The following is a 26,205-nucleotide window of genomic DNA, read 5'->3' as shown; positions in this document are numbered from 1 at the left end:
TGGAACAGTCACTTTACAATAGTGCATCTAAATCTTAAAGGGGGGGTGAGAGGGATTACTTATCCTATCCTAGGTATTCCTTAAAGAGGTGGGGTTTCAGGTGTCTCCGGAAGGTGGTGATTGACTCCGCTGTCCTGGCGTCGTGAGGGAGTTTGTTCCACCATTGGGGGGCCAGAGCAGCGAACAGTTTTGACTGGGCTGAGCGGGAGCTGTACTTCCTCAGTGGTAGGGAGGCGAGCAGGCCAGAGGTGGATGAACGCAGTGCCCTTGTTTGGGTGTAGGGCCTGATCAGAGCCTGGAGGTACTGAGGTGCTGTTCCCCTCACAGCTCCGTAGGCAAGCACCATGGTCTTGTAGCGGATGCGAGCTTCAACTGGAAGCCAGTGGAGAGAGCGGAGGAGCGGGGTGACGTGAGAGAACTTGGGAAGGTTGAACACCAGACGGGCTGCGGCGTTCTGGATGAGTTGTAGGTGTTTAATGGCACAGGCAGGGAGCCCAGCCAACAGCGAGTTGCAGTAATCCAGACGGGAGATGACAAGTGCCTGGATTAGGACCTGCGCCGCTTCCTGTGTGAGGCAGGGTCGTACTCTGCGGATGTTGTAGAGCATGAACCTACAGGAACGGGCCACCGCCTTGATGTTAGTTGAGAACGACAGGGTGTTGTCCAGGATCACGCCAAGGTTCTTAGCGCTCTGGGAGGAGGACACAATGGAGTTGTCAACCGTGATGGCGAGATCATGGAACGGGCAGTCCTTCCCAGGGAGGAAGAGCAGCTCCGTCTTGCCGAGGTTCAGCTTGAGGTGGTGATCCGTCATCCACACTGATATGTCTGCCAGACATGCAGAGATGCGATTCGCCACCTGGTCATCAGAAGGGGGAAAGGAGAAGATTAATTGTGTGTCGTCTGCATAGCAATGATAGGAGAGACCATGTGAGGTTATGACAGAGCCAAGTGACTTGGTGTATAGCGAGAATAGGAGAGGGCCTAGAACAGAGCCCTGGGGGACACCAGTGGTGAGAGCGCGTGGTGAGACAGATTCTCGCCACGCCACCTGGTAGGAGCGACCTGTCAGGTAGGACGCAATCCAAGCGTGGGCCGCGCCGGAGATGCCCAACTCGGAGAGGGTGGAGAGGAGGATCTGATGGTTCACAGTATCGAAGGCAGCCGATAGATCTAGAAGGATGAGAGCAGAGGAGAGAGAGTTAGCTTTAGCGGTGCGGAGCGCCTCCGTGATACAGAGGAGAGCAGTCTCAGTTGAATGACTAGTCTTGAAACCTGACTGATTTGGATCAAGAAGGTCATTCAGAGAGAGATGGCGGGAGAGCTGGCCAAGGACGGCACAGAGCCATGAGAGTGTGTGGAACCTTCCATCTCATATAGTGCAAGTGAGCGGCAAGTAGCCTAGTGTTTAGAAATGCTGGGCCAGTAACCGAAAGGTTACTGGATCGAATCCCTGACCTGACAAGGTAATCTGTTCTTTCCCCTGAGCAACGCAGTTAACCCACTGTTTCCTGGGAGCTGAAGACATGGATGTCAATTATGGCAGCCCCCCACATCTCTCTGACTCAGTTGGGTTAAACCCCAAAGTTGCATTTCAGTTGTAAAACTCACTAGGTATCCCCCTTTCCCATGTGACCTAGTTGTTGTGTGTATGTGTAACTGACGAGGTATCCCCCTTTCCCATGTGACCTAGTTGTTGTGTGTATGTGTAACTGACTAGCTATCCCCCTTTCCCATGTGACCTAGTTGTTGTGTGTATGTGTAACTGACTAGCTATCCCCCTTTCCCTTTCCCATGTGACATGTGACCTAGTTGTTGTGTGTATGTGTAACTGACTAGCTATCCCCCTTTCCCATGTGACCTAGTTGTTGTGTGTATGTGTAACTGACTAGCTATCCCCCTTTCCCATGTGACCTAGTTGTTGTGTGTATGTGTAACTGACTAGCTATCCCCCTTTCCCATGTGACCTAGTTGTTGTGTGTATGTGTAACTGACTAGCTATCCCCCTTTCCCATGTGACCTAGTTGTTGTGTGTATGTGTAACTGACTAGCTATCCCCCTTTCCCATGTGACCTAGTTGTTGTGTGTATGTGTAACTGACTAGCTGTCACCATCTGCTAAGGGGGATCCTGATAAATAAACAATCTTCCCGTTGCAACTTGCCACTGACAAAAACATTTTAAAATGGAGAGACCGAGAAAGTTACCCAGATCTGCCAATGTCAATAACCTTAAGTGACTCATTCAACTTCCAAGAAGCAGAGAGCAACATTGCATTCCTCCCTTGACCGGATGGTTTTTAGATGAGGACATGGTGCACTTTGATCGCTCACATTTGGGTATTTTCCAAGAGGCCGTGTTGAAGTGAGCTGGGTAGAGGTGAGAGCAGCCTAGACTACAGGGTTGAGACTATGCGAAAGTATATCTAGGACTGGCTGGGATGTACCGGAGTTGACCATTTGACTGGGTTGGCCAAATGTCACACCCCAGTGTCATGTAGTCCTCTAGTACCAGTGAGAGCGGGGGAGGTTGGTTTCTCAGGCCAAGCAGACAGACTGGGCATGAAGGGTTTGTCCAGCTGGGCTGGGGCTGCTTTATGAAAAGGGGCCCACTCGGCTCTGTCTGGGGCCACAGTTTCACACCGCATAATGGATTATGCCATGGCAAAGCTGAAACCAGATGGTACCAGAAGTAGTCTAGCTAGTGCGGTTAAAAGGAAAAGTTGTTGGGCTACTGTAGGCCCTGGGGGTCTGGTCTGTGACTCAATTTACTCACAGGATCGTCATGCCTCACAGGACACCAGTTTCATCTCCTGTTGATGGCATCATTTGAACTTACCAGTCATTAGCTTAGTCATCATGAGGCCTACATGCCTTTGTGATGTAACTTATTTTTGTGAATCGATTGTTTTTCTCTATGCTTTGGTGCACAATTAAAGGTCAATACTGCTTTTCAACCAGTCAGGAATAATCTAATGAGTTCAGGGCTTATAAAAGTATACCTAGGCTAAATAGAAGCCTTCAACAACCATAAGATCCACCAATAATTACATTATTTTATCAAAATGATCTGCTTTTTTTTTTTTCAATCACCGATCTGGCATTCAAGCCTATGAAAATGGCCATTTTGTTACAATTGTAACCAGAACCATGCACATCCACTAATAATGAACAACATCTGGTAGCAGTCTTTATAGAGCATTAACACAGGTTTCAAACAGTTTCTCAAGCACAAGCCCACCACTACCGAGTAGCCAGCTAATTTGTATATTTAAAGTCTAGCCAACTTGGATCTATTTGTTTGTTAACAAGGTAGAACAGTTGAACTGTTATAAATGCACCCTGCCGTCTGTCTCCAACTGTTTAAACAGCCTGTTGGCTTTCAGATGTTGAAATCAAGTAGGCTACCTAGATAAGGTGATGCTTATTACTCAGTCTGCTCTGTTCTAAATGTTGGCAATTGAGTCATGAAAATGTCTCGTTAGGAGAATCAACTGATTCTGTTGGACCAAACTTCAAATGTAAATGGGGAGTTGACACTTTCTCTGACAACAAGCAGTTATCTTTTGTCTTTATTGTTGTGAGTGGCAGGGGGAGGGGCTTGGTGTCTGTGTGTACGAGTGGGAAGTAGCTAAGCAGACATCACACAGAAGGAGTTAAGGAGATGAGACCAAAAAGACACATGCTCATAATAATAATTAGATATATTGCCTAGTCCCAAATGGACCTGACCACAGCTCTGCATAGCCTATAGTATATTTATTTTATGCTAATAAGGTTAATTTATTGCCTTAGAAGGCCTTGCCTATATATAAAGATCTATTGGTTAACCAGAAGAGCATCTAGAACTGGGGTCTGTCAGGTACATTCAGCCTCAGGTCTGATTGCCCCCCTCCCTTCCTTAAAAAAACAGCTTTTTTATCGAACCTGGGTCTGATTGTCTGTCTGGGTCCAACTTTTTGCACCCGAGAAGAGCTCTACCAGTGACACTGCTGTGAGGCAGTGCAAGGCACATCTCTCCTGCTTTCGCTTCCTCTCTCTCCTGCTTTCTCTTCCCCCCCTCTCTCTCTCTCTCCTGCTTTTCTTTCTCTCTCTCTCTCTCTCCTGCTTTCTCTCTCTCTCTCTCTCTCCTGCTTTCTCTTCTTTCTCTCTCCTGCTTTCTCTTCCCCCTCTCTCTCTCTCCTGCTTTCTCTTCGTCTCTCTCCTGCTTTCTCTTCCCTCTCTCTCTCTCTCTCTCTCTCTCTCTCTCTCCTGCTTTCTCTTCCCTCTCTCTCTCTCTCTCTCTCTCTCTCTCTCTCTCTCTCTCTCGCTTTCTCTTCCCTCCTCTCTCTCTCTCTCTCTCTCTCTCTCTCTTTCTCTTTCTCCTGCTTTTCTCTTTCTCCTGCTTTTCTCTCTCTCCTGCTTTTCTCTTTCTCCTGCTTTTCTCTTTCTCCTGCTTTTCTCTTTCTCCTGCTTTTCTCTTTCTCTCTCTCTTTCTCTCTCTCCTGCTTTTCTCTTTCTCTCTCTTTCTCTCTCTCTCTCCTGCTTTTCTCTTTCTCTCTCTCTTTCTCTTTCTCTCTCTCTCTCTCTCTCTCTCTCTCCTGCTTTCTCTTCCCTACTCTCTCTCTCTCTCCTGCTTTCTCTTCCCTACTCTCTCTCTCTCTCCTGCTTTCTCTTCCCTACTCTCTCTCTCTCTCCTGCTTTCTCTTCCCTACTCTCTCTCTTTCTCCTGCTTTTCTCTTCCCTACTCTCTCTCTCTCCTGCTTTCTCTTTCTCCTGCTTTTCTCTCCTCTTTCTCTTTCTCTCTCTCTCTCTCTCTCTCTCCTGCTTTTTTCTTTCTCTCTCCTCTTTCTCTTTCTCTCTCTCTTCCTCTTTCTCTTTCCCTCTCTCTCTTCTCCTACTTTCTCTTTTCTCTTCTCTCCTGCTTTCTCTTCCCTACTCTCTCTCTCTCTCCTGCTTTCTCTTCCCCTCTCTCTCTCTCTCCTGCTTTCTCTTCCCTCTCTCTCTCTCTCTCTCCTGCTTTCTCTTCCCTCTCTCTCTCTCTCTCCTGCTTCCTCTTCCCTACTCTCTCTCCTGCTTTTACTTTCCCCCCCTCTCTCTCCTCTTTCTCCCCCCCCTCTCTCTCTCTCCTGCTTTCTCTTTCCCCCCCTCTCTCTGTCTCTCCTGCTTTCTCTTTCCTTTCCCTCTCTGTCTCTCCTGCTTTCTCTTTCCCCCCTCTCTGTCTCTCCTGCTTTCTCTTCTCTCGCCCTCTCTCTGTCTCTCCTGCTTTCTCTTTCCCCCTCTCTCTGTCTCTCCTGCTTTCTCTCTTCTCCCCCTCTCTCTGTCTCTCCTGCTTTCTCTTTCCCCCTCTCTCTCTCTCTCCTGCTTTCTCTTTCCCCCCTCTCTTTCTCTCTCTCCTGCTTTTCTCTTTTCTCTCTCCCCTCTCTCTCTCCTGCTTTCTCTTTCTCCCCCTCTCTCTCTCTCCTGCTTTCTCTTTCCTCCCCTTTCTCTCTCTCTCTCCTGCTTTCTCTTTTCCCCTTTCTCTCTCTCTCTCCTGCTCTTCTCTCTCTTTCCCCCCCTCTCTCTCTCTCCTGCTTTCTCTTTCCCCCCTCTCTCTCTCTCCTGCTTTCTCTTTCCCCCCTCTCTCTCTCTCCTGCTTTCTCTTTCCCCCCCTCTCTCTCTCTCCTGCTTTCTCTTTCCCCCCTCTCTCTCTCTCCTGCTTTCTCTTTCCCCCCCTCTCTCTCTCTCCTGCTTTCTCTTTCCCCCCTCTCTCTCTCTCCTGCTTTCTCTTTCCCCCTCTCTCTCTCTCCTGCTTTCTCTTCCCCTGTGTCACATTCACAAAGCCTATAGTGGACCTGGCTGTCCCATCAGACTTTTATCTGTCGTCCCACTTATGCTTCCTTCCTCTGCCCACTCTGCCAGTAACCTATAGACATATCTAGTCTGGGTTCTGTTTCCTTGTCGGTAAAGGAAGCTCTGTGTGATTTAATAGCTCCAACTAGCCTGTCGTTGCTGCTGTATTACACAGCCAAGGCTACCTCTCTTGTAGCCACTGCCTGTCGTTGCTGCTGTATTATACAGCCATGGCTACCTCTCTTGTAGCCACTGCCTGTCGTTGCTGCTGTATTATACAACCAAGGCTACCTTTCTTGTAGCCACTGCCTGTCGTTGCCGCTGAATTATACAGCCAAGGCTACCTCTCTTGTAGCCACTGCCTGTCGTTGCCGCTGTATGATACAGCCAAGGCTACCTCTCTTGTAGCCACTGCCTGTCGTTGCTGCTGTATTACACAGCCAAGGCTACCTCTCTTGTAGCCACTGCCTGTCGTTGCTGCTGTATTATACAGCCATGGCTACCTCTCTTGTAGCCACTGCCTGTCGTTGCCTTGTGTGTTCAGAATCAAATCTCATGTAATCAGAGATGACTTGATAAATACAAGAAAATACCAATTTTTTTTTTCCTTGGCTAAACTGTAAACAATATGATTCGGTGTGGTGCTGAACTATCTCTACAGCTACTGGTGTGGTGCTGAACTATCTCTACAGCTACTGGTGTGGTGCTGAACTATCTCTACAGCTACTGGTGTGGTGCTGTTTCATGTCCTACTGGTGTTGTGGAATGAGAAGGAGCGCATCAAGTCAGATTCCAACATGTGCATGCCCGTCTACCAGATTAGAGTCAGGGGAATGTACAGGAACAGAGCTGCCTGGGAGTCACAAGTGACTTCAGGGATGTTGGGACTCTTTTTACTGGCTGATCTTTTCAACTCGTTCAGTGGAAAAGAACAGATCTTTCTACTAATTTAGTTAGTTTGATTCAGTAATGCCTAGAGCACGCAGGACCAGGGAACGAGGAACTTAACTTGAAAGAATCATCATTCTACAAGCTTCTCATTCACCATAGGGGGCTTATTGGTGCTGCCATTGAACACTGTTATGCACAAATATGCTTATTTATTAATCCAACCTCTTTATGTGGGTAAAGTATATGTGGGTTATAAAATGGCCTGATGGAAACGGAACATTTTTCTGGGGCGGCAGGGTAGCCTAGTGGTTAGAGCGTTGGACAAGTAACCGGAAGGTTGCAAGTTCAAACCCCTGAGCTGACAAGGTACAAATCTGTTGTTCTTCCCCTGAACTGGCAGTTAACTCACTGTTCCTAGGCAGTCATTGAAAATAAGAATTTGTTCTTAACTGACTTGCCTGATTAAATAAAGGTTAAATAAAAAAAAATGTGGACAAAACAAAATACGCTAAACAAGGTCAGATGTTGTCGGTAAAATTAACTGAGAAATGTCGGTGAAAATGTGATTATGTGCGAATATTGATAATATTATTGAAATATTGATAATCTCATGTAGGCAATATGTGCGCTCTGTTATCTGCGCTCTGTTGGCTAGAGCTCACATGCCAATACCAGAGTATCACACAACTATATAACACCACATCAGTAGAGTTGATAATGTGATGTAAACCCATTTTGTGCACAACTTCCGTCACGTATAGCATTTTAATTTGCAACAAGTCAAAACATATCGTTTTATACAGATTTTTAAAATCTATTTGCATGTGAATCTGTTGCCAGTTGGCTGTAAATCTAGTTGTTGATACTTTTTTGAAACGAGGTCTAGTTGTGGCTGCAACCGGACGAGCTTATGAACGGCTCTTGTCGGAATGCTTGAGCCTTCCCTGTTTGTTGATCAGTGGTAGAACCAAAACACAGCCTACAAGGCTGACCTTCAATAAAACTCAATCAATTCGTTGCATTCATTCTTACATCACGTGATCAATTATCAGTTAGTTTCCTTCTCTGTGCTGCCTGCTGCATGACCTATTTTCCTTCTTGCACATATACAGTTGGTGGTTGGAGCCAGTCTCTGGAGCTGCCAGCAGGTCGGGCTTTATTGCCAAAATCCAGAACTATCCCTTTAACGACCTGGCTAATAACCTCTTCTTCTCTCTGTGTGGTGAATGTTGTAGCCTGGGTCCGCTGGGGATGAGTGTAGCTTTCCCCTTTAATTACCCGGCCCTCTAATGACCTCCATCAACCGAGAAAGCTCTGGATGGCTAATTACAGCTGCAGACATTCTGGCCTCTCATTGACCCGTGGACATAAGTGCTCTGGTATTGTTGCTGTTGGATGAAAACCTCTTATCTGCAAAACAGAAACCTTTCAGTAAATTGGGGGGCTGGGGATTTTCCATAAATTAACATACAATTATACAACTTCAGAAGCTATTTAGGAAACAAATGATTGGGGTCCAGGGGTTCTCAAAGTGGGGTCTGGTCCGTGGAGGTACTGCATTTCATTTCTAACATATTCAATGACTTTCGACCAAAGGATTTGTGGAATAAGTTTTAAATTGTGTAATACAATTCCTATTCATCTACCATGTACAGTTGAAGTCGGAAGTTTACATACACTTAGGTTGGAGTCATTAAAACTCATAGTTTTGGCAAGTCGGTTAGGACATCTACCTTGTGCATGACACAAGTCATTTTTCCAACAATTGTATACAAACAGATTATTTCACTTATTCACTGTATCACAATTCCAGTGGGTCAGAAGTTTACATATACTAAGTTGACTGTGCCTTTAAATAGCTTGGAAAATGTCATGGCTTTAGAATCTTCTGAAAGGCTAATTGACACTATACTGTGGATGTATTTCAAGGCCTACCTTCAAACTCCGTGCCTCTGCTTGAAATCAAAAGAAATCAGCCAAGACCTCAGGAATAGTTTTTTAGACCTCCACAGGTCTGGTTCATCCTTGGGAGCAATTTCCAAATGCCTGAAGGTGCCACGTTCATCTGTACAAACACTAGTGCGCAAGTATAAACACCATGGGACCACGCAGCCGTCGTACCGCTCAGGAAGGAGACGTGTTCTGTCTCCTAGAGATTAACGTACTTTGGTGCATCTCAATCCCAGAACAACAGCAAAGGACCTTGTGAAGATGCTGGAGGAAACGGGTACAAAAGTATGTGTCTCCACAGTAAAACAAGTCCTATATCGACATAACCTGAAAGGCCACTCAGCAAGGAAGAAGCCACTGCTCCAAAACTGCCATAAAAAAGCCTGACTACAGTTTGCAACTGCACATGGGGACATAGATGGTACTTTTTGGATAAATGTCCTCTGGTCTGATGAAACAAAAATAGAACTGTTTGGCCATAATGACCATTGTTATGTTTGGAGGAAAAAAAGGGGGATACTTGCAAGCCGAAGAACACCATCCCAACCGTGAAGCACGGGGGTGGCAGCATCATGTTGTGGGGGTGCTTTGTTGCAGGAGGGACTGGTGCACTTCACAAAATAGGTGGCATCATGAGGAAGGAAAATTATGTGGATATATTGAAGGAACATCTCAAGACATCAGTCAGGAAGTTAAAGCTTGGTAGCAAATGGGTCTTCCAAATGGACAATAACCCCAAGCATACTTCCAAAGTTGTGGCAAAATGCCTTAAGGACAGTAAGGAGGCCAACAAACCTGACTCAGTTACACCAGCTGTCAGGAGGAATGGGCCAAAATTCAACCAACTTATTGTTGTAAGCTTAGCTAGCGTCCCACCACGCTAGCGTCCCACCTCGACAACAGCCAGTGAAATTGCAGGGCGCCAAATTCAAAACAGAAATCTCATAATTAAAATTCCTCAAACATAAGTATTTTACACCATTTTAAAGCGAAACTTGTTGTTAATCCCACCAGTGTCCGATTTCAAAAAGGCTTTACGACGAAAGCACCAAACGATTGTTTGATCAGTACCTAGTTACAGAAAAACACAGCCATTATTCTAGCCAAAGGGTAGTCCCAAAAAGCAGAAATGGAGAAAATGAATAACTAACCTTAGATCGTCATCAGATGGCACAGGACTTCATGTTACACAATACATTTATGTTTTGTTCGATAAAGTTCATATTTATATCCAAAAATCTCAGTTTACATTGGCGTGTTATGGTCAAATGCATTGTCTCAAACAAACATCAAGTGAAAGTGCAGAGAGCCACTTCAAATTGCAGAAATACTCATACACATTTATAAACGATACAAGTGTTAAACATACGAATACAGAAACTTCTCTTTAAGGCAACCGCTGTGTCAGATTTCAAAAAGGTTTTACGGAGAAAGCACACTTTGCTATTGTTAGGTCTGCACCTAGCCACAGAAACTCATACAGCCATTTTCCAGCAAAGGAGAGTGTCAAAGTCAGAAAAAGCATTAAAATGAATCACTTACCTTTGATCTTCATCTGGTGGCACTCCCAGGTCTCCATGTTAGACGACAAATGTTCGTTTTGTTCGATAATGTCTCTTTCTGACCAAATACCTCCTTTTTGTTTTCACTTTTGTCCAGTAATCCAAATACTTAAGGCGCATGCACTAAAGAAATCCAGACAAAGTTATTTTATTTTTTTCCCCAAGTACAATAAAAGTTAGTAGAAACATGCCACACGATGTTTAAAATCAATCCTCCACTTCATCAATAGGAAAGGAGAAACCAGAAAGGCGCGTTCCCGATCAGGCGCATGGCTGATGAACGGAAATGTCCACTGGCCACTGATTGAAAGTGCTGCATCTCCCTCATTTGTCAGAGTAAAAGCCTGAAACAATGCCTAAAGACTGGCCACATGTAGCGGAAGCCATAGAGACCGTGAACTGGGTCCTAAGTCTTTGCATGGTGGATAGGCTTTCAATGGAAAAACAGCCTTTCAAAATAATAGTACTTCCTGGTTGGATTTTCCTCAGGTTTTCACCTGCCATATCAGTTCTGTTATACTCATAGACATTATTTGAACAGTTTTGGAAGCTTTAGAGTGTTTTCTATCCAAATCTACTAATTATATGCATATCCTATCTTCTGGGTCTGAGTAGCAGGCAGTTTAATTTGGGCACGCTTTTCATCCAAAATTCCAAGTGCTGCCCCCTACCCTAGTGAAGTTAAGCAATTTTAATGCAGTGCTACACTCAATTAGTATTTGCTATGTAAACTTCTGACCCACTTGGAATGTGATGAAATAAATAAAAGCTGAAAAAAATCATTTATTCTGACATTTCACATTCTTAAAATAAAGTGGTGATTCTAACCGACCTAAAAACGGAATTTGTACTTGGATTTAATGTCAGGAATTGTGAAACTGCGTTTTAAATGTATGTAAACTTCTGACTTCAACGGTATATTCTTAACCCTGGGCAACATGGGCCTGGGAGGCTCACATGGATATTGGTATCCACAGCACTCTACCAATTATACATTTTTTTTTCAGATGTTGAAATCAAGTGGCCTTCCTTACTTCTCAGAATGACAGCGCGTTGCCAACTCCTTAAACAACTATCCTTTATGCTTATTGCCCATTTCTAAAACTGACCAGATGGCTAGTATAACAGTCTGACTAAACTGCTGCTAGTGGTACATGGTACCACATTGTGCGACAGACTGAGCAATCATTTTCCTCAATCAATGTTCATCGATACTCCTGTTTTAGTAGTGCCTGCTCTGCACACAATATGAGGAGTTGAGACAAACCGGGTATCGTTATAAAGGTTAACCTCTATTACAGTAACATAAATGTTGCCATGTCTTTCGGTGTCCATATGACCGATTCTGTTGGCCCAAACCTCAAATGCTAATAGCAAGTTGAAACCGCTCGTCAGAGAGGAAGAAGTGATGTCATCTTTGATGTGAGGGGGAGGGGTGTAAAGGGGCGTGTCACCGCAGAAGGAGAACAAGAACACGGGTGGGTGTTAGAAAGACTCTCATAAAAATACAAATATACCTGCTTCTTGTGATACAGACATACGGAATGTTGACCTTAAAACGTTAAAATTAAGCCCGATATTCCAAATCTGACAGACTCGACTCTTACAAAGACATGTAGCTAGATAAGTAGCCGATTTGGTTGCTGCAACCCAGAAGGTCATCTGATTCCGATATGAATTAAATACTTTATTTTAGATTTGTTACGCTATATCAGCAGGACAGGTATTCAGAGGGGGACAACACACTGATCCCCAGTCAGTTAGGGGAGGAACAAACTGGGATGCGAGTTAAGAGTGGCAGCTTAAGAACGGATCCAAGGACAATGGCAGTAGCCTGGTTAAACCAGACTAAACGCTGTGCTCAATGGTGAATATAGGGTTCCTACCGTTTTTAACCTGGCTACAATAGTTGCCCAATCACTGTGGCATTAGAATATATTCAAACCCTGAGGGGGACAGGGTGGATTCAGGCTTGGTACCTACTAAAGACAGACCCCTAAAGGGCTTAGCGCCGTCAGACTTCAACATCCTCCGGATGAATAAAAAAGGGGGGTTTACTCTGAAGCGTTCTGCTAATCCTTTCCCTGTTCTGGAGGCTTTTCAAACAGCCCTTGAGCTCTCTCCTGTTAGCACTAGTCTCTGTCTCTCCAACTCACTGGCAAGCCATGTCAGTACACGCTTTAGGACAACCTCTAGGTTTGGACTTTCAACAGCAACATAATTTCTATAAAACCTGCATAAAAAGGGTAACCACCACACATATCTCCTTGGTATCAATTCATCTTTCTCTGAGTTTTTTTCACTATTCCCTCTCCTCTCGGTCTTACTCAACCCACTTCCCAGGTTTACTCATTCCCACACACACATTGCAACATCATGATGAGTGACGGTGACCTGCAAGTGGCCAAACCACTCCACCCAAGTCCTGGGAGCGATTCCCACAGTTAAACAGCTGCTGTGTTTTGCGTAGGTGTGGGTGTGTTTTTAAACGTGTGCTCACATTTTACATGCGTGTTGTTGGAACAGTGTTTTTTTTTTCTGGAAAAAGTGTAGTGAGTCTGTCTTGCTACATGTCGGTCTGACCGGGAAAATGCCAGTAAGTAACTCCTAGTGGAGCGTGTTCATGTTCAATAAAGTTCACGCACATTTCCTGCAGATTATACAGCGGTGAAGCAGCAGGCTCTGACAAAGGGAGAAAAACAAGCCAGTGCCACATCCTTCTAACCTGCAGCTATATGGAGAACATGGTTTAGCTAAATATGACCGGGAGAAAGACTCGGGCAGAGAGGCTACTGCAGACCTTCTATAGCCTGGTGATTGGCCCAGACAACACACGCAGTTTACAGATGTTTTCAAAGCCTCAGGGAAGGTTTCCATAACACAGGGGATCAGCCTTGAACTAAGAGTGAGGTACAAGGACAGTCTGCTATGCTACAGACTCCCTCTAGCCTTATGATGACTGGAGAACAGAAGTCTTCTTGAATACATCAGAGAATGTCAATGTGGCCATTCCTTAGATGTCAGATCAATCTTGAACATATTTTCAGAAAATGAGAGAAACTCATAATTGACTGTATTCAAACACACCTCTATTGAGCAGCTCACAGACAATATAGAGGTGATGGGCTTTCTGGGTACATAGACAGAACCAGCACGCCAGCAACTGAGGAAGGAAAATCAACATGGCTGAACACAGCACAGCAGCCGTTCCTAGAAGTAGTTAGTGACTGGTCACTGTGTGGTCTGTGGCCTACCAGAGCCTTGTGTTGTGGCCAGTTAGTCCTTATGGTAATTATGGCTTTAAAACTAGCCAAGCTGAATCTGATCTGGACCTTGAGCTGCACAACAGCTGTACAAGTGTGAAAAGATCACAATTTCTCCAAGCTCAATTAAAAAACCTAGATGGTAACATACTACACTTGAACATAGATTTTGAAGAAAGAAAAAATGACCAATGTTCTCAAATTGAGAATGAGGGGCGGGGGGGGAACTAATATAATAATAATAATATATGCCATTTAGCAGACGCTTTTATCCAAAGCGACTTACAGTCATGTACCACGACACATCAGTGCCCAACATAAACAGAGCCGTCAGAGAACAACATTTCTGCTCATGATTTAATTTCCTTGGCGTTTCGAAACAGAATTGAGTAGGCCTAATATCTAAATACGAATGGCCCGTGGGAAGGACAGTTGGGCACAGTGTGGCGTTTGAGTTGGTTGGGTGAACTCTGCTCTTGTATCCAGTTCACATAATTGGTGTCCTTACACTGGTCCTTTGTGCTGAGATTAGAGGGAAACGAGGAGCGACTGGACTGGCCCTGTGCCCAACAAAGAGCAGGGAAGCATGGAGAGGGTGAATGGGGGAGGGGCAGCCGGAGTGGCGTGTGGGTCACACTCACCAGACCTTGTGGTCTGGGGATAGAGAATAAAGATCAAATACCATGATGTCATTTGATGAAACGTGTTGGTTTTGAACAATGTATTTTTGATGCAAACTTCTAATGTCCTATAAAGAGTGTCTGAAAATGTAGTCTTCTGTGGAGAACTGATATGATGGGAGGGGACAATAAGGGTGGTAGTGGGGGGTGGGGGCTTAAGCATCCCCCCCAGCTGTGAGGTCTACAGCTAGCTAGAGCAAGCAGCTGTGACATTCAGTCATTAAAACCCAGTCTAGACTTTGACTTAAAAAGAAAATAAATAATTAAATGCAGGATAGATGGAGCTGTTTTGGCTGCAAGGAAGTGTGAAGTTCCTATCATTCCTGCTGTGTTCCTGCCAGACAGACATGAACTGTCCCAAATGGCTCCCTATCTAGTGCACCAGAGCCCCAGTAGCACACTAAATACGGAATAGGCTGCCATTTTGGACGTAACACAGTGAAGGAAGGAATTAAGAAAACGTTGTTGCCACAACCGGTGCTTCCGTTTTTAATTTTGACAGAGCTCAGGACAGGCCTAGTATTTGAAATCCACATATAATATGAATGACCACCTAATTATATTCCGGGTCTGCATTCGCAACCAATTAAGAGTAGGCCCAACTAACATGCTTGAGGAAATAAACTGCCAAGGACCCAGACAGGTGGAACAAGTTGTACCGAGGGATGAGGAATACTCTACTGTGAGAGCAGTGATCATGTCCACAGGTCCGTGAGAGGCTACACTGTCTGAGACTGCAATTGGTGGTCACACTTAATTTCAGGTCTGACATCTGTACCCTATTTGACAAGGTAACTAACATGACTGAAGTCCCCTACTTCGGTCTGTAATATACTGTCAATGTCGGACCATGTAACTCCATTTTTCCACTAGTATTGAAAGCAGTAGCCTAACTGCCCTCCAATTCACTAGAAATTTCATGACTCAAACCTTTTGGGACCAGGGACCCCTTTTTGTAATAGCAAATTTCTCAGGGACCCCCTCATAGTCAGAACATAATGTGAGATGAATAAAATCTACAACAAGGAGTTTTACTGTGACTTCGGCTGTGCATGGCCGGATGAATCAGGTCCCTCGGGCAATGGGGAAATAACATTTTAAAGGTCCAGAAATGTAAGTTCTGTCATCTTCATTGAAAGCTATTCAAAGAAACGGTAGATCTGTTCTGTGTGCACTATTTCTATGCTTCCCGGTCTTAAGTTTAGTTTTTGCTTCTTTTGATTTTGTACACCAACTTCAAACAATATTTTTGGTTAAGGAAAATATATTTCACAGTGGTTTAGATGGTTCAATGATTCTCTACACGAGCTTGTTTTGTAACAAACTGAAATTAGGCGAACTCTTCAAATTTTTGCAACCAGGAAATGGTGGGGTGATTTCTGCATAGTGCATCATTTAAATGACTGTTTATGTAAGTTTTTAAACTTTTTTTTTAGGAATAAAAGGTTTGAATAAAAGTTTTTGTTCAGATGCTGTATAAGGAATTGACAACTTGTTCTCATTCTGAGAAAAAGGAAGGCCACTTGATTTCAACATCTGAACAAAAAAGATGTACTGTGGATACCAATATCCCTGTGAGCCTCCCAGGCCCATGTTGCCCAGGGTTAAGAACCTACGTGGTAGATTGACACCCCACACACCAAGCCCCTCCCCCTGCCACTTACATCAAAGATGAGATCACTTCCTCTCTGACGAGCGGTTTCAACTTGCTTTTAGCATTTGAGGTTTGGTCCAACAGAATCGTAAAAAAGACATGGCAACATTTATGCTCATCGCATGCTCATCCTCACCAGAGTCTTGACCCTACTGCAATTTGGTGTCGTAACTGACTTCTGTCGGCAAATGGTCACCTTCTATGGCCACTAGTATGCTGGAGAAGTGTGTTCTTCATGGATTAATTGTGATTTTAACTGTACCGGGCAGAAGACCGACAGCGTGTATGGTGTTGTGTGGGCGAGGGGTTTGATGTTGTGAACTGAGTGCCCCGTGGTGGTGGGGTTATGGTATGGGCAGGTATAAGCTACGGACTACGAACACAATTAACATTTTATCCATGGCAATTTGAATGCACATAGATACTGTGAGTTCCTGAGAACCATTGTCGTGACTTTCATCCACCACCATCACCTCATGTTTCAACATGATAATGCAAGGCCCCATGTTGCAAGGATCTGTACACAATTCCTGGAAGCTGAAAATGTCTGTTCTACCATGGCCTGTATACAGACTTCACCAGCCATGTCACCCAATAAGCATGTTTGGGATGCTCTGGATCGATGTGTACGACACAGTGCTCCAGTTCCCACCAATGTCCAGCAATTTCACACAGCCATTGAAGAGTGGGACAACAGGCCACAATCAACAGCCTGATCAGCTCTATACGATGGAGATGTTGTGCTGCATGAGGCAAAAGGTTTTGGAATGAGGTGTTGGCTGAGCAGGCATCCACATACTTATGGTCATGTGTTGTATCTCAACAATAAGTTTAAATATATTTATTTTTTAGGCCATATCGCCCATCTGCCAGTGTTGTGATTGGCTGTGATTTTTCACCTTTTTTGATTTCTCCTAACGGGCTGGTGTCTATTTTTTTTTTTACTGTCTTATATAGTGTAAATTGGGTCATGCGGCCAATGTAGAAACCGCGCTGTCATTTCCTGGTTGCTCAAATTCTACATTGTAGGCTCCCAGGACAGTGTCCTCTCCCTTCCTCTCCTGTGTGTTTTGGGTTCATCTGCAGTGGTGGATCTTGTTTCAGCCACAGGGCTGTCTGGACAAACCCCACTCCACTGGGTGTGTTGTCTATTCTGATTGGGACTATCCTGGGTAGTCCGTTTTAGATGGAATGTGTGCATGTTTTTCTTAATTGTTGGTTTAGGATGCCCTCTGCTGGAAATAATGTGGTCACTGCAGTAAGTCAACTGCTTTCCGCTAATGGATTGATGCTCAAGGCCACAACGACATTCTGTTCTGGAAATAAATCATGCCGATTTTTTTATATATTTTTTTATTGATTTTTTAAAAATTGATTTGTAATAATGACAATTACAACAATACTGAATGAACACTTATTTTAACTTAATACACCAATAAAATGTAGCCTCAATTAAATAATGAAACCTGTTCAATTTGGTTTAAATAATGCAAAAACAAAGTGTTGGAGAAGAAAGTGTATGTGCCATGTAAGAAAGCTAACGATTCAGTTCCTTGCTCAGAACATGAGAATATATGAAATCTGGTGGTTCCTTTTAACATGAGTCTTCAATATTCCCAGGTAAGAAGTTTTAAGTTATAGTTACTATAGGAATTATAGGACTAGTTCTCTCTATACCATTTGTATTTCATATACCTTTGACTATTAGATGTTCTTATAGGCACTTTAGTATTGCCAGTGTAACAGTATAGCTTCCGTACCTCTCCTCGCTCCTCCCTGGGCTCGAACCAGGAACACAACGACAACAGCCACCCTCGAAGCAGCATTACCCATGCAGAGCAAGGGAAACAACTACTCCAAGTCTCAGAGCGAGTGATGTTTGAAACGCTATTTGCGCGCACCCCGCTAACTAGCTAGCCATTTCACATCACATCTTTACACCAGCCTAATCTCGGGAGTTGATAGGCTTGAAGTCATAAACCGCAGAGCTGCTGGCAAAACACACACAAGTGCTGTTTGAATGAATGCTTATGAGCCTGCTGGTGCCTACCATCGCTCAGTGAGACTGCTCTATCAAATAACATAACACACAGAAATGCGAGCCTTAGGTCATTAATATGGTAGAATCCAGAAACAATCATCTCGAAAACAAGACGTTATTCTTTCAGTGAAATACGGAACCGTTCTGTATTTTATCTAACGGGTGGCATCCATAAGACTAAATATTCCTGTTACATTGCACAACCTTCAATGTTATGTCATAATTATGTAAAATTCTGGCAAATTAGATCGCAATGAGCCAGGCGGCCCAAACTGTTGCATATACTGACTCTGTATGCAATGAACGCAAGAGAAGTGCCACGATTTCACCTGGTTAATATTGCCTGCTAACCTGGATTTCTTTTAGCTAAATATGCAGGTTTAAAAATATATACTTCTGTTTATTGAGTTTAAGAAAGGCATTGGTGTTTATGGTTAGGTACACGTTGGAACAACGATACGCACTGCATCGATTATATGCAATGCAGGACACGCTAGATCAACTAGTAATATCATCAACCATGTGTAGTTATAACTAGTGATTATGATTGATTAAGTTTAATACTAGCTAGAGACTTACCTTGGCTTCTTACTGCATTCGCGTAACAGGCAGTCTCCTCGTGACGCAGGTGGTTAGAGAGTTGGACTAGTTAACCGTAAGGTTGCAATATTGAATCCCTGAGCTGACAAGGTAAAAATCTGTCGTTCTGCACCTGAACAGGCTGTTAACCCACCGTTTCTAGGCCGTCATTGAAAATAAGAATGTGTTCTTAACTGACTTGTCTGGTTAAATAAAGGTGTAAAAACAACAACAATTAAATAGGCAAAATCAGTGTCCAAAATGACCTATTTTCCGATTTTGTTCTGACAACTTGAAATCGGCCCTAACTAATCGGCCATTCCGATTGATTGGTTGAACTCTACCCTCTGTCTGTTATCTTGGTCTCTGATTCAAGCTTCCATGATGCTCCTCAGACCACAACGGAAATGTCTGACTTTGCAATCCCGATCACAATTGTTTTTACTGACCAAATAAAAATCATCAATTGGCAGTTTTTCTAACCTCCTTCCTCTCTCTTTTCCACAGCCCTGCGGTGTAACTGCACCAACTGTGCAAAGTCTGGTTATGAGTGTGAGACGGACGGGGCCTGTATGGCCTCCACCTCCTTCATCCAGGGGCATGAGCAGCATGTAAGGATCTGTATTACCAGAGACAGCCTTGTGCCCCCTGGCCAACCTTTCTACTGTCTGAGTGCTGAGGGACTTCTCAACACACACTGCTGCTACACTGACTACTGCAACAGCGTTGACCTCAAGGTCCCCTCGCGTGAGTAAAGCTGAAGTTACACCAGCCGTGTATTGCATGTGCATTCCACCAGAATAACTTCCTGTCATCGTCTCCTTTATCTGCAGTCATTTGAGAGAACAGGACTGGTGAAGGCCACCCCCTTGTAGACATTCCCCATGGTGCTTTTATCCTTCCAATTCTTTCATATCAGTGCAGATAAGGGAGAGGTGATGAGAGGAAGCCACTTTGGACTATTGAGATGCACCCTTTGTGTTTAGTTTAAACCGGAAAGATAGTAATACCACTACCTTGTTCTCAATGTCTCCCTCTCCAGTTCCAGTGAGCTCTGGTGGCCCCTGGGGGCCAGTGGAGCTTGTGGCTGTGATCGCAGGGCCAGTCTTCCTTCTGTGCATGCTGCTACTGGTGGGAGTGTTCCTGTTCCAACACCACCAAAGGGCCTACAGGTGAGTTGGCACTGCGTGATGGGAGGGCCCTCCAGGTTGGTTGGCACTGCGTGATGGGAGGGCCCTCCAGGTTGATTGGCACTGCGTGATGGGAGGGCTCTACAGGTGGTCCATCAGGTAGCCTAGAGGTTAGAGAGGTGGGCCAGTAGCTGGAAGGTTGCTAGTTCAAGCCCAGAGTGGGAACTGACCTGGCAACTGGAGGGCTGCTGGTATCAGATCTGTGTGGGTTGAGATGACCAGAAGGTGCATTTTAGGTTCTCACAATAGAGACAATACATCTCTCTTCTGGTACAGCCACAGGCAGAGGCTGGAGGTGGAGGACCCCTCCTGTGAACACCTCTACCTGGCCAAGGACAAGACCCTGCAGGATCTCATCTACGACATGTCCACCTCCGGGTCTGGTTCTGGTGAGTAGACTGAGCCTACACTGCTTGAATAAAAGGTTTGAGATATGGAACTGCAAAGCATGCTTATTTTTTTAGCAGTATCCTCTACCCTCTCGAGCAAGCAGAGGGTATACATTGCTGTTCAATGTTAAGAATATCTTTTAGTTATCTCCATAAGGAATTTAGTAGATGCATACAAGTTTGTATTTAGGTAAAAGCCAAACGGCATCAGCCAGGAGTACCACTATTTGCTCTTCTCTCTGCTTCCCCCTGCAGGCCTGCCCCTGTTTGTGCAGCGTACCGTAGCCAGGACCATTGTTTTGCAGGAGATCATAGGGAAAGGCCGCTTTGGAGAGGTGTGGCGGGGGAAATGGCGTGGAGGAGATGTGGCGGTGAAGATCTTCTCTTCCCGGGAGGAGCGGTCGTGGTTCAGAGAGGCTGAGATCTACCAGACCGTCATGCTGCGACACGAGAACATTCTGGGATTCATTGCCGCCGACAATAAAGGTGAGCGTTCTCTCACCACACACACAGAATAGGGCAGGGTTTCCGTTGTAGCGCTGGGCGTTTCACCAGTAACATTCACTTATTTACCAGACATTTTATACATGTACTGGACCCACATGCATTGCATGTGTTATTTGATTTTTTTACCTTTATTTAACTAGGCAAGTCAGTTAAGAACAAATTCTTCAATGACTTTCAATGATTCTTACGAAATTCCGATGCTCACTTTGAAGATGTTTAGGATAATTGTTTACATTTACTTTTCCTCAGCCAGCAAGACGAGTAATGAATAGCAACATCGCTAGCCTATGTCAATCGAATATCCCCCACAGTAGAAAAGTGTACCTATTCTATTGGTCAGCTTGTTGTTCTGTGCATGAAAGAAATGGCCTATTAACTGTTGTGGGACGATAGATCCCAAGTTCATCCTACCAGTAGGACCGAGGCTACATAAGAAGCAATGAGGCTGATACAACTAATCAGAACGTTTGGCTTAAGATGTTGATCAACTATTATTTCTTCACATTAGAAACGCAGCAATGTGCACAAAGCAGCAGGCTATGCGCAAATGTTTGTTCCATAATGCAATTAGTGGGGAAACACTGTCAAAAGGGCACATGCGAGCAGTTTCATGTGACAGATGAAAATATCCATTATAAATGTAGAAAGATGAGAGATCTAAAGATGCAACAACTAGCATGGGTTGCTAATATGACTAGGATTGTCAACAACTAGCATGGGTTGCTAATATGACTAGGATTGTCAACAACTAGCATGGGTTGCTAATATGACTAGGATTGTCAACAACTAGCATGGGTTGCTAATATGACTAGGATTGTCAACAACTAGCATGGGTTGCTAATATGACTAGGATTGTGCCTTTGGTGAATGGACAATGAAAGAAAGTTGATTTGAAAACCAAGAGAACATGAAAAAAATAGGCTACTGGTTTCAATGGTATATGGAAATCATTATAAAATAATTGCGTCTATGGTTGGATATAAATTTGAAGCAAGGTAAGACTGGCCTCATCTGAAGCAAGACGTTCAGGTTTCAAACAAATAAGTATATGTTTTCAGAAAAATAAAAACCAGATACCTTATTTAGATAAGTATTCAGACCCTTTGCTTTGAGACTTGATATTGAGCTCCGGTGCATCCTGTTTCCATTGATCATCCTTGATGTTTCTACAACCGGATTGGTGTCCACCGGTGGTAAATTCTATTGATTGGAGTCCACCGGTGGTAAATTCTATTGATTGGAGTCCACCGGTGGTAAATTCTATTGATTGGAGTCCACCGGTGGTAAATTCTATTGATTGGAGTCCACCGGTGGTAAATTCTATTGATTGGAGTCCACCGGTGGTAAATTCTATTGATTGGTGTCCACCGGTGGTAAATTCTATTGATTGGAGTCCACCGGTGGTAAATTCTATTGATTGGAGTCCACCGGTGGTAAATTCTATTGATTGGAGTCCACCGGTGGTAAATTCTATTGATTGGAGTCCACCGGTGGTAAATTCTATTGATTGGAGTCCACCGGTGGTAAATTCTATTGATTGGAGTCCACCGGTGGTAAATTCTATTGATTGGAGTCCACCGGTGGTAAATTCTATTGATTGATTGGAGTCCATTGGAGTCCACCGGTGGTAAATTCTATTGATTGGAGTCCACCGGTGGTAAATTCTATTGATTGGAGTCCACCGGTGGTAAATTCTATTGATTGGAGTCCACCGGTGGTAAATTCTATTGATTGGAGTCCACCGGTGGTAAATTCTATTGATTGGAGTCCACCGGTGGTAAATTCTATTGATTGGACATGATTTGGAAAGACACACACCTGTCTATATAAGGTCCCACAGTTGACAGTGCATGTCGGAGCAAAACCAAGGAATTGTCTGTAGAGCTCCAAGACAGGACTGTCGAGGCACAGATCTGGGGAAGGGTACTAAAACATTTCTGCAGCATTGAAGGTCCCCAAGAACACAGTGGCCTCCATCATTCTTAAATGGAAGAAGTTTGAAACCACCAAGACTCTTCCTAAAGCTGGCTGCCTGGCCAAACTGAGCCAGCAGGACTGAAGGTCCTTGCTTAGGGAGGTGACCAAGAACCCAATGGTCACTCTGACAGAGCTCCAGAGTTCCTCTATGGAGATGGAAGAACCTTCCAGAAGGACAACCATCTCTGCAACAACACTCCATCAATCAGGCCTTTATGGTAGTGCTGCCATGCAGGAGCCACTCCTCAGTGAATGTGCATCTTAAAACATATTATTTTGATGTTTGTATTGTGGAAAACATTGATTCATGTGAATACTTTCTGAAAGCATTGTATCTCTGGTGTTATGTAGGTGCATTTCAAAACAGCACACCTACTGCCTGTAGTTTATTGACCATAGAATTCTCCTCCCTCTCTTCTCTCCCTCGCCAGATAACGGCACATGGACTCAGCTGTGGCTGGTGTCAGACTACCACGAGCACGGCTCTCTGTTTGATTACCTGAACCACTACTCTGTGACCATCGAAGGCATGATCAAACTGTCCCTGTCTGCTGCCAGCGGCCTGGCTCACCTGCACATGGAGATACTTGGAACGCAGGGTTAGCACAGCGGGGAGATTTAATTATATGGACCATCCACGTTCACTGAGCCCATACGTTTTTACATTCATAGACTAGGGTGCGTTCAGCAGGTTTGGAACATTCAGATAGAAATATGTTATGTACAACAAACATTCCTCTGACATGTAGAACAAGGAATCATGTCAGCTCTATTCATGCCATTTCTATCTGCAATGTTTGGCAGCTGAACGTGGCCCAGGTAACCAGATCGATTTGTGGTTTAGATCCTCCCTTGTTAAAATATTCCAGATATTAGTAAGGAAGTTGGCCTTGCCCGAGCCAGAACTGCTAAATGTAAATATAATGTATTCCAGATATTTGTTTTGCTGATTTTAATTGTTTTTCTTCACTTTACATGTTACACCCCTCACCATGGCCATAGCTTGCACCTACTGCCCTGCCTTTGAATTTCATAAGGATTCTCATTAGCTGGCGCCTTGCCGACAGCTAATCTTCCTGGCGTCCAACACACAACTGAAAATACATTACAGACAAAATACTTGACTGTTTACAAAGTAGTAGACATTAAAAACCTTTAACAAAATAGACAGTACAGATATTAATTGACCTGGTTTAAATATTGTGTGCTCCCTCCATTCCAATCTTCCAACTCAGTGTGTGTTCCCCTCTAGGCAAACCTGGCATCGCCCACCGTGATCTGAAGTCTAAGAACATTCTGGTGAAGAAGAATGGCATGTGTGCCATTGCTGACCTGGGGCTGGCAGTACGCCATGAGTCAATCTCTGATACTATAGACATCGCCCCTAACCAGCGCGTTGGCACCAAGAGGTACTGAGACCACTGGTTGCCCCATCACACACACACACACACACCTTTTCAATCTTTGAATTGGTTTTAAAAGTAACTTTAATTCAATCCTGTCTGTTCCAGGTATATGGCTCCAGAGGTCCTGGAAGAGACCATCAACATGAAACACTTTGACTCATTTAAGTGTGCTGATATCTACGCCCTGGGGCTGGTTTACTGGGAGATCGCACGTCGCTGCAACACTGGAGGTAAGACACTGACTGGGTTTCAAGTCTTTCTTGGAGTCGTGTTGCGCAGATGATCAAATCTCACAACGCCTGGAGAAGGTTTGTACGCGCATGAGATTGATTAAATAACAAACTGCAAAGAATCACTGATCTACAAATCACCTTGTGCCCCAAATAACTAGTCACTATGAGTTCAACATTAGGGATTCTGTGCCACACCCTGTAACTTCTCAGGAACCACATTAATATGAACAAATGTTCTGATATGTGTTCATGAGTGACCTGGCTGCTCCTCTGCCCCCCTATAGGTATCCATGAAGAGTACCAGCTCCCCTACTTTGACCTGGTGCCCTCTGACCCTTCCATAGATGAGATGAGGAAAGTGGTGTGTGACCAGAGGCTGAGGCCTAATGTACCCAACTGGTGGCAGAGCTATGAGGTAATGACACAAATACAAACAACACTGGACAGAAACATCACATTTGTTGACTTGCTGGACAGAAACATTGTGTTTGACTGAGCGTTTAAATGTAGATCTGGTGGAAACAAAACAATCTTAATTATTTTTATTGGACTTTATTCATTTCCTTTGTGCGTGTATGTAGTTGGTTGATCGAACCCTCTCACTCTTCTCCAGTCTCTGCGTGTGATGGGTAAGATCATGAGGGAGTGCTGGTACTCTAACGGCGCAGCCCGCCTCACAGCTCTACGCATCAAGAAGACCCTGGCTCAGCTCAGTGTCGAAGAAGACATCAAGATGTAAGCTCAGTGTGGGACGGACGGCAGAGCCATGTAGCTCGCTGGAGACTCACAACTACAGAAGACATGAAATGTGTCCCAAAGGGCACCCTATTCCCAGTGTAGTGCACTACTTTTGACCAGGGCCTATAGAGCTCTTGTCAAAAGTAGTGCACTATATATGCACTAGAGTGCCATTTGGGACTAGACTACAGAGAGCGGAGTGACACTACACAGGGAAAGAAAGGACAGACCAAATCCTGCCAGTTTAAAAGCCACTCTCCAAGTTGTGACAAGGCCTACCTCAACTTTTTATCCAAAACTACTGAGAAATTCCCTTCTGCCCTTTGTTCTCCTTCACCATGTTATCCCACCCTCCTCTCCTTCCCATTTCACCTCACTACCGCTGTTAATACTACTATTATTATCAGTACAAACTGCCCTGTTCAGTTTGTTTTGTGTTCTGAAGCAGGAATTATTACTATTGTACAGTGACGGGGTAAAAAAAAAAATAATCTTAAGAAAAACAAGTGTTCCCTTCAACGGACTAGCTGCATCCTGAAAACTCATTGATGTGACTTCATGCCCACCATTTTAAGTTAGAATATTGTGTTATAACTTGTTTGTTTTCATGGCAATGTATTGCTGTTGCATGTGGGAGAGTAGAACAAGCACGGTTTTTGTCCTCCAGCCCCACCTTCTGTACAGGATGAAACAAACCTACCATATAAGGCAGGAAAGTCACTTCTATAGGCATGTCCCAAGATGCATCAGCAGAGTAGACTGTAGCTATTCCAATACTGTTTTCAGAAGCCTGGAAAAAACTACAGCCTATTGGACAACATTTCACATTTGTCATTTAACGTTGTGTTTTTATTTAAACCGATGTAGTGTGCATTCTGCTACTTGAATAATCCACAAAAATCATGTTGCACTCCAAGTCTGTGACTCGCTCCTCCTTGTACGTGACTCCTATATGTATCTAATTTTATATTTGGTCCAGTTTTTTTTTATTTAAATGTTTTAAATCTGGCAGGGATGTTTTAAGGGTTTTATTTATTTGTTAATAGTTGCATTATTTCATATTTTGATGAATACACTGTGATTTTTGATGTGATGAGGAAGCAAGTGAGATTTATAACATTTTAATTCTGCATTTGTGATAAGTTAGCTGGGGTAGCTCCAACCTCTAACTACTGGCTTTCACATGTTCACTCTAACAAAATGGACTCATTTCTCCTTGGGGTAGTGCTAGTGGCCAATACACTGAGCAATGAAAATCCTGTTTTATTATAGACACTACTGATGGATCTGTTTTGATTTGTATATAAACATCTTTTATCTCATTGGGGGTGTAAGT

The 26,205-nt window shown here is 44.1% G+C and overlaps 1 protein-coding gene across 1 annotated transcript in view; it reads left to right on the top strand.

Moving 5' to 3' along the window:
- LOC124032280 (activin receptor type-1B-like) overlaps positions 1–26,191 on the top strand; it is a 29,334-nt gene extending 3,143 nt beyond the window's left edge. The window contains exons 2-10 of the mRNA XM_046344546.1: positions 18,937–19,176; positions 19,472–19,601; positions 19,896–20,008; positions 20,264–20,494; positions 22,924–23,091; positions 23,745–23,901; positions 24,004–24,128; positions 24,416–24,546; positions 24,745–26,191. Of these exons, the coding sequence (XP_046200502.1) occupies positions 18,937–19,176; positions 19,472–19,601; positions 19,896–20,008; positions 20,264–20,494; positions 22,924–23,091; positions 23,745–23,901; positions 24,004–24,128; positions 24,416–24,546; positions 24,745–24,870 (1,421 nt within the window). The 3' untranslated portion in view covers positions 24,871–26,191. The remainder of the gene's footprint in view (positions 1–18,936; positions 19,177–19,471; positions 19,602–19,895; positions 20,009–20,263; positions 20,495–22,923; positions 23,092–23,744; positions 23,902–24,003; positions 24,129–24,415; positions 24,547–24,744) is intronic.
- The last annotated feature ends 14 nt before the right edge of the window (positions 26,192–26,205 follow it).

This window comes from Oncorhynchus gorbuscha, linkage group LG03 (genome assembly GCF_021184085.1).
Source record: "Oncorhynchus gorbuscha isolate QuinsamMale2020 ecotype Even-year linkage group LG03, OgorEven_v1.0, whole genome shotgun sequence".
Lineage (NCBI taxonomy): Eukaryota > Metazoa > Chordata > Actinopteri > Salmoniformes > Salmonidae > Oncorhynchus > Oncorhynchus gorbuscha.
The sequence above is the reverse complement of the archived record's forward strand: the minus strand, read 5'-3'. Positions and strand labels throughout refer to the sequence as shown.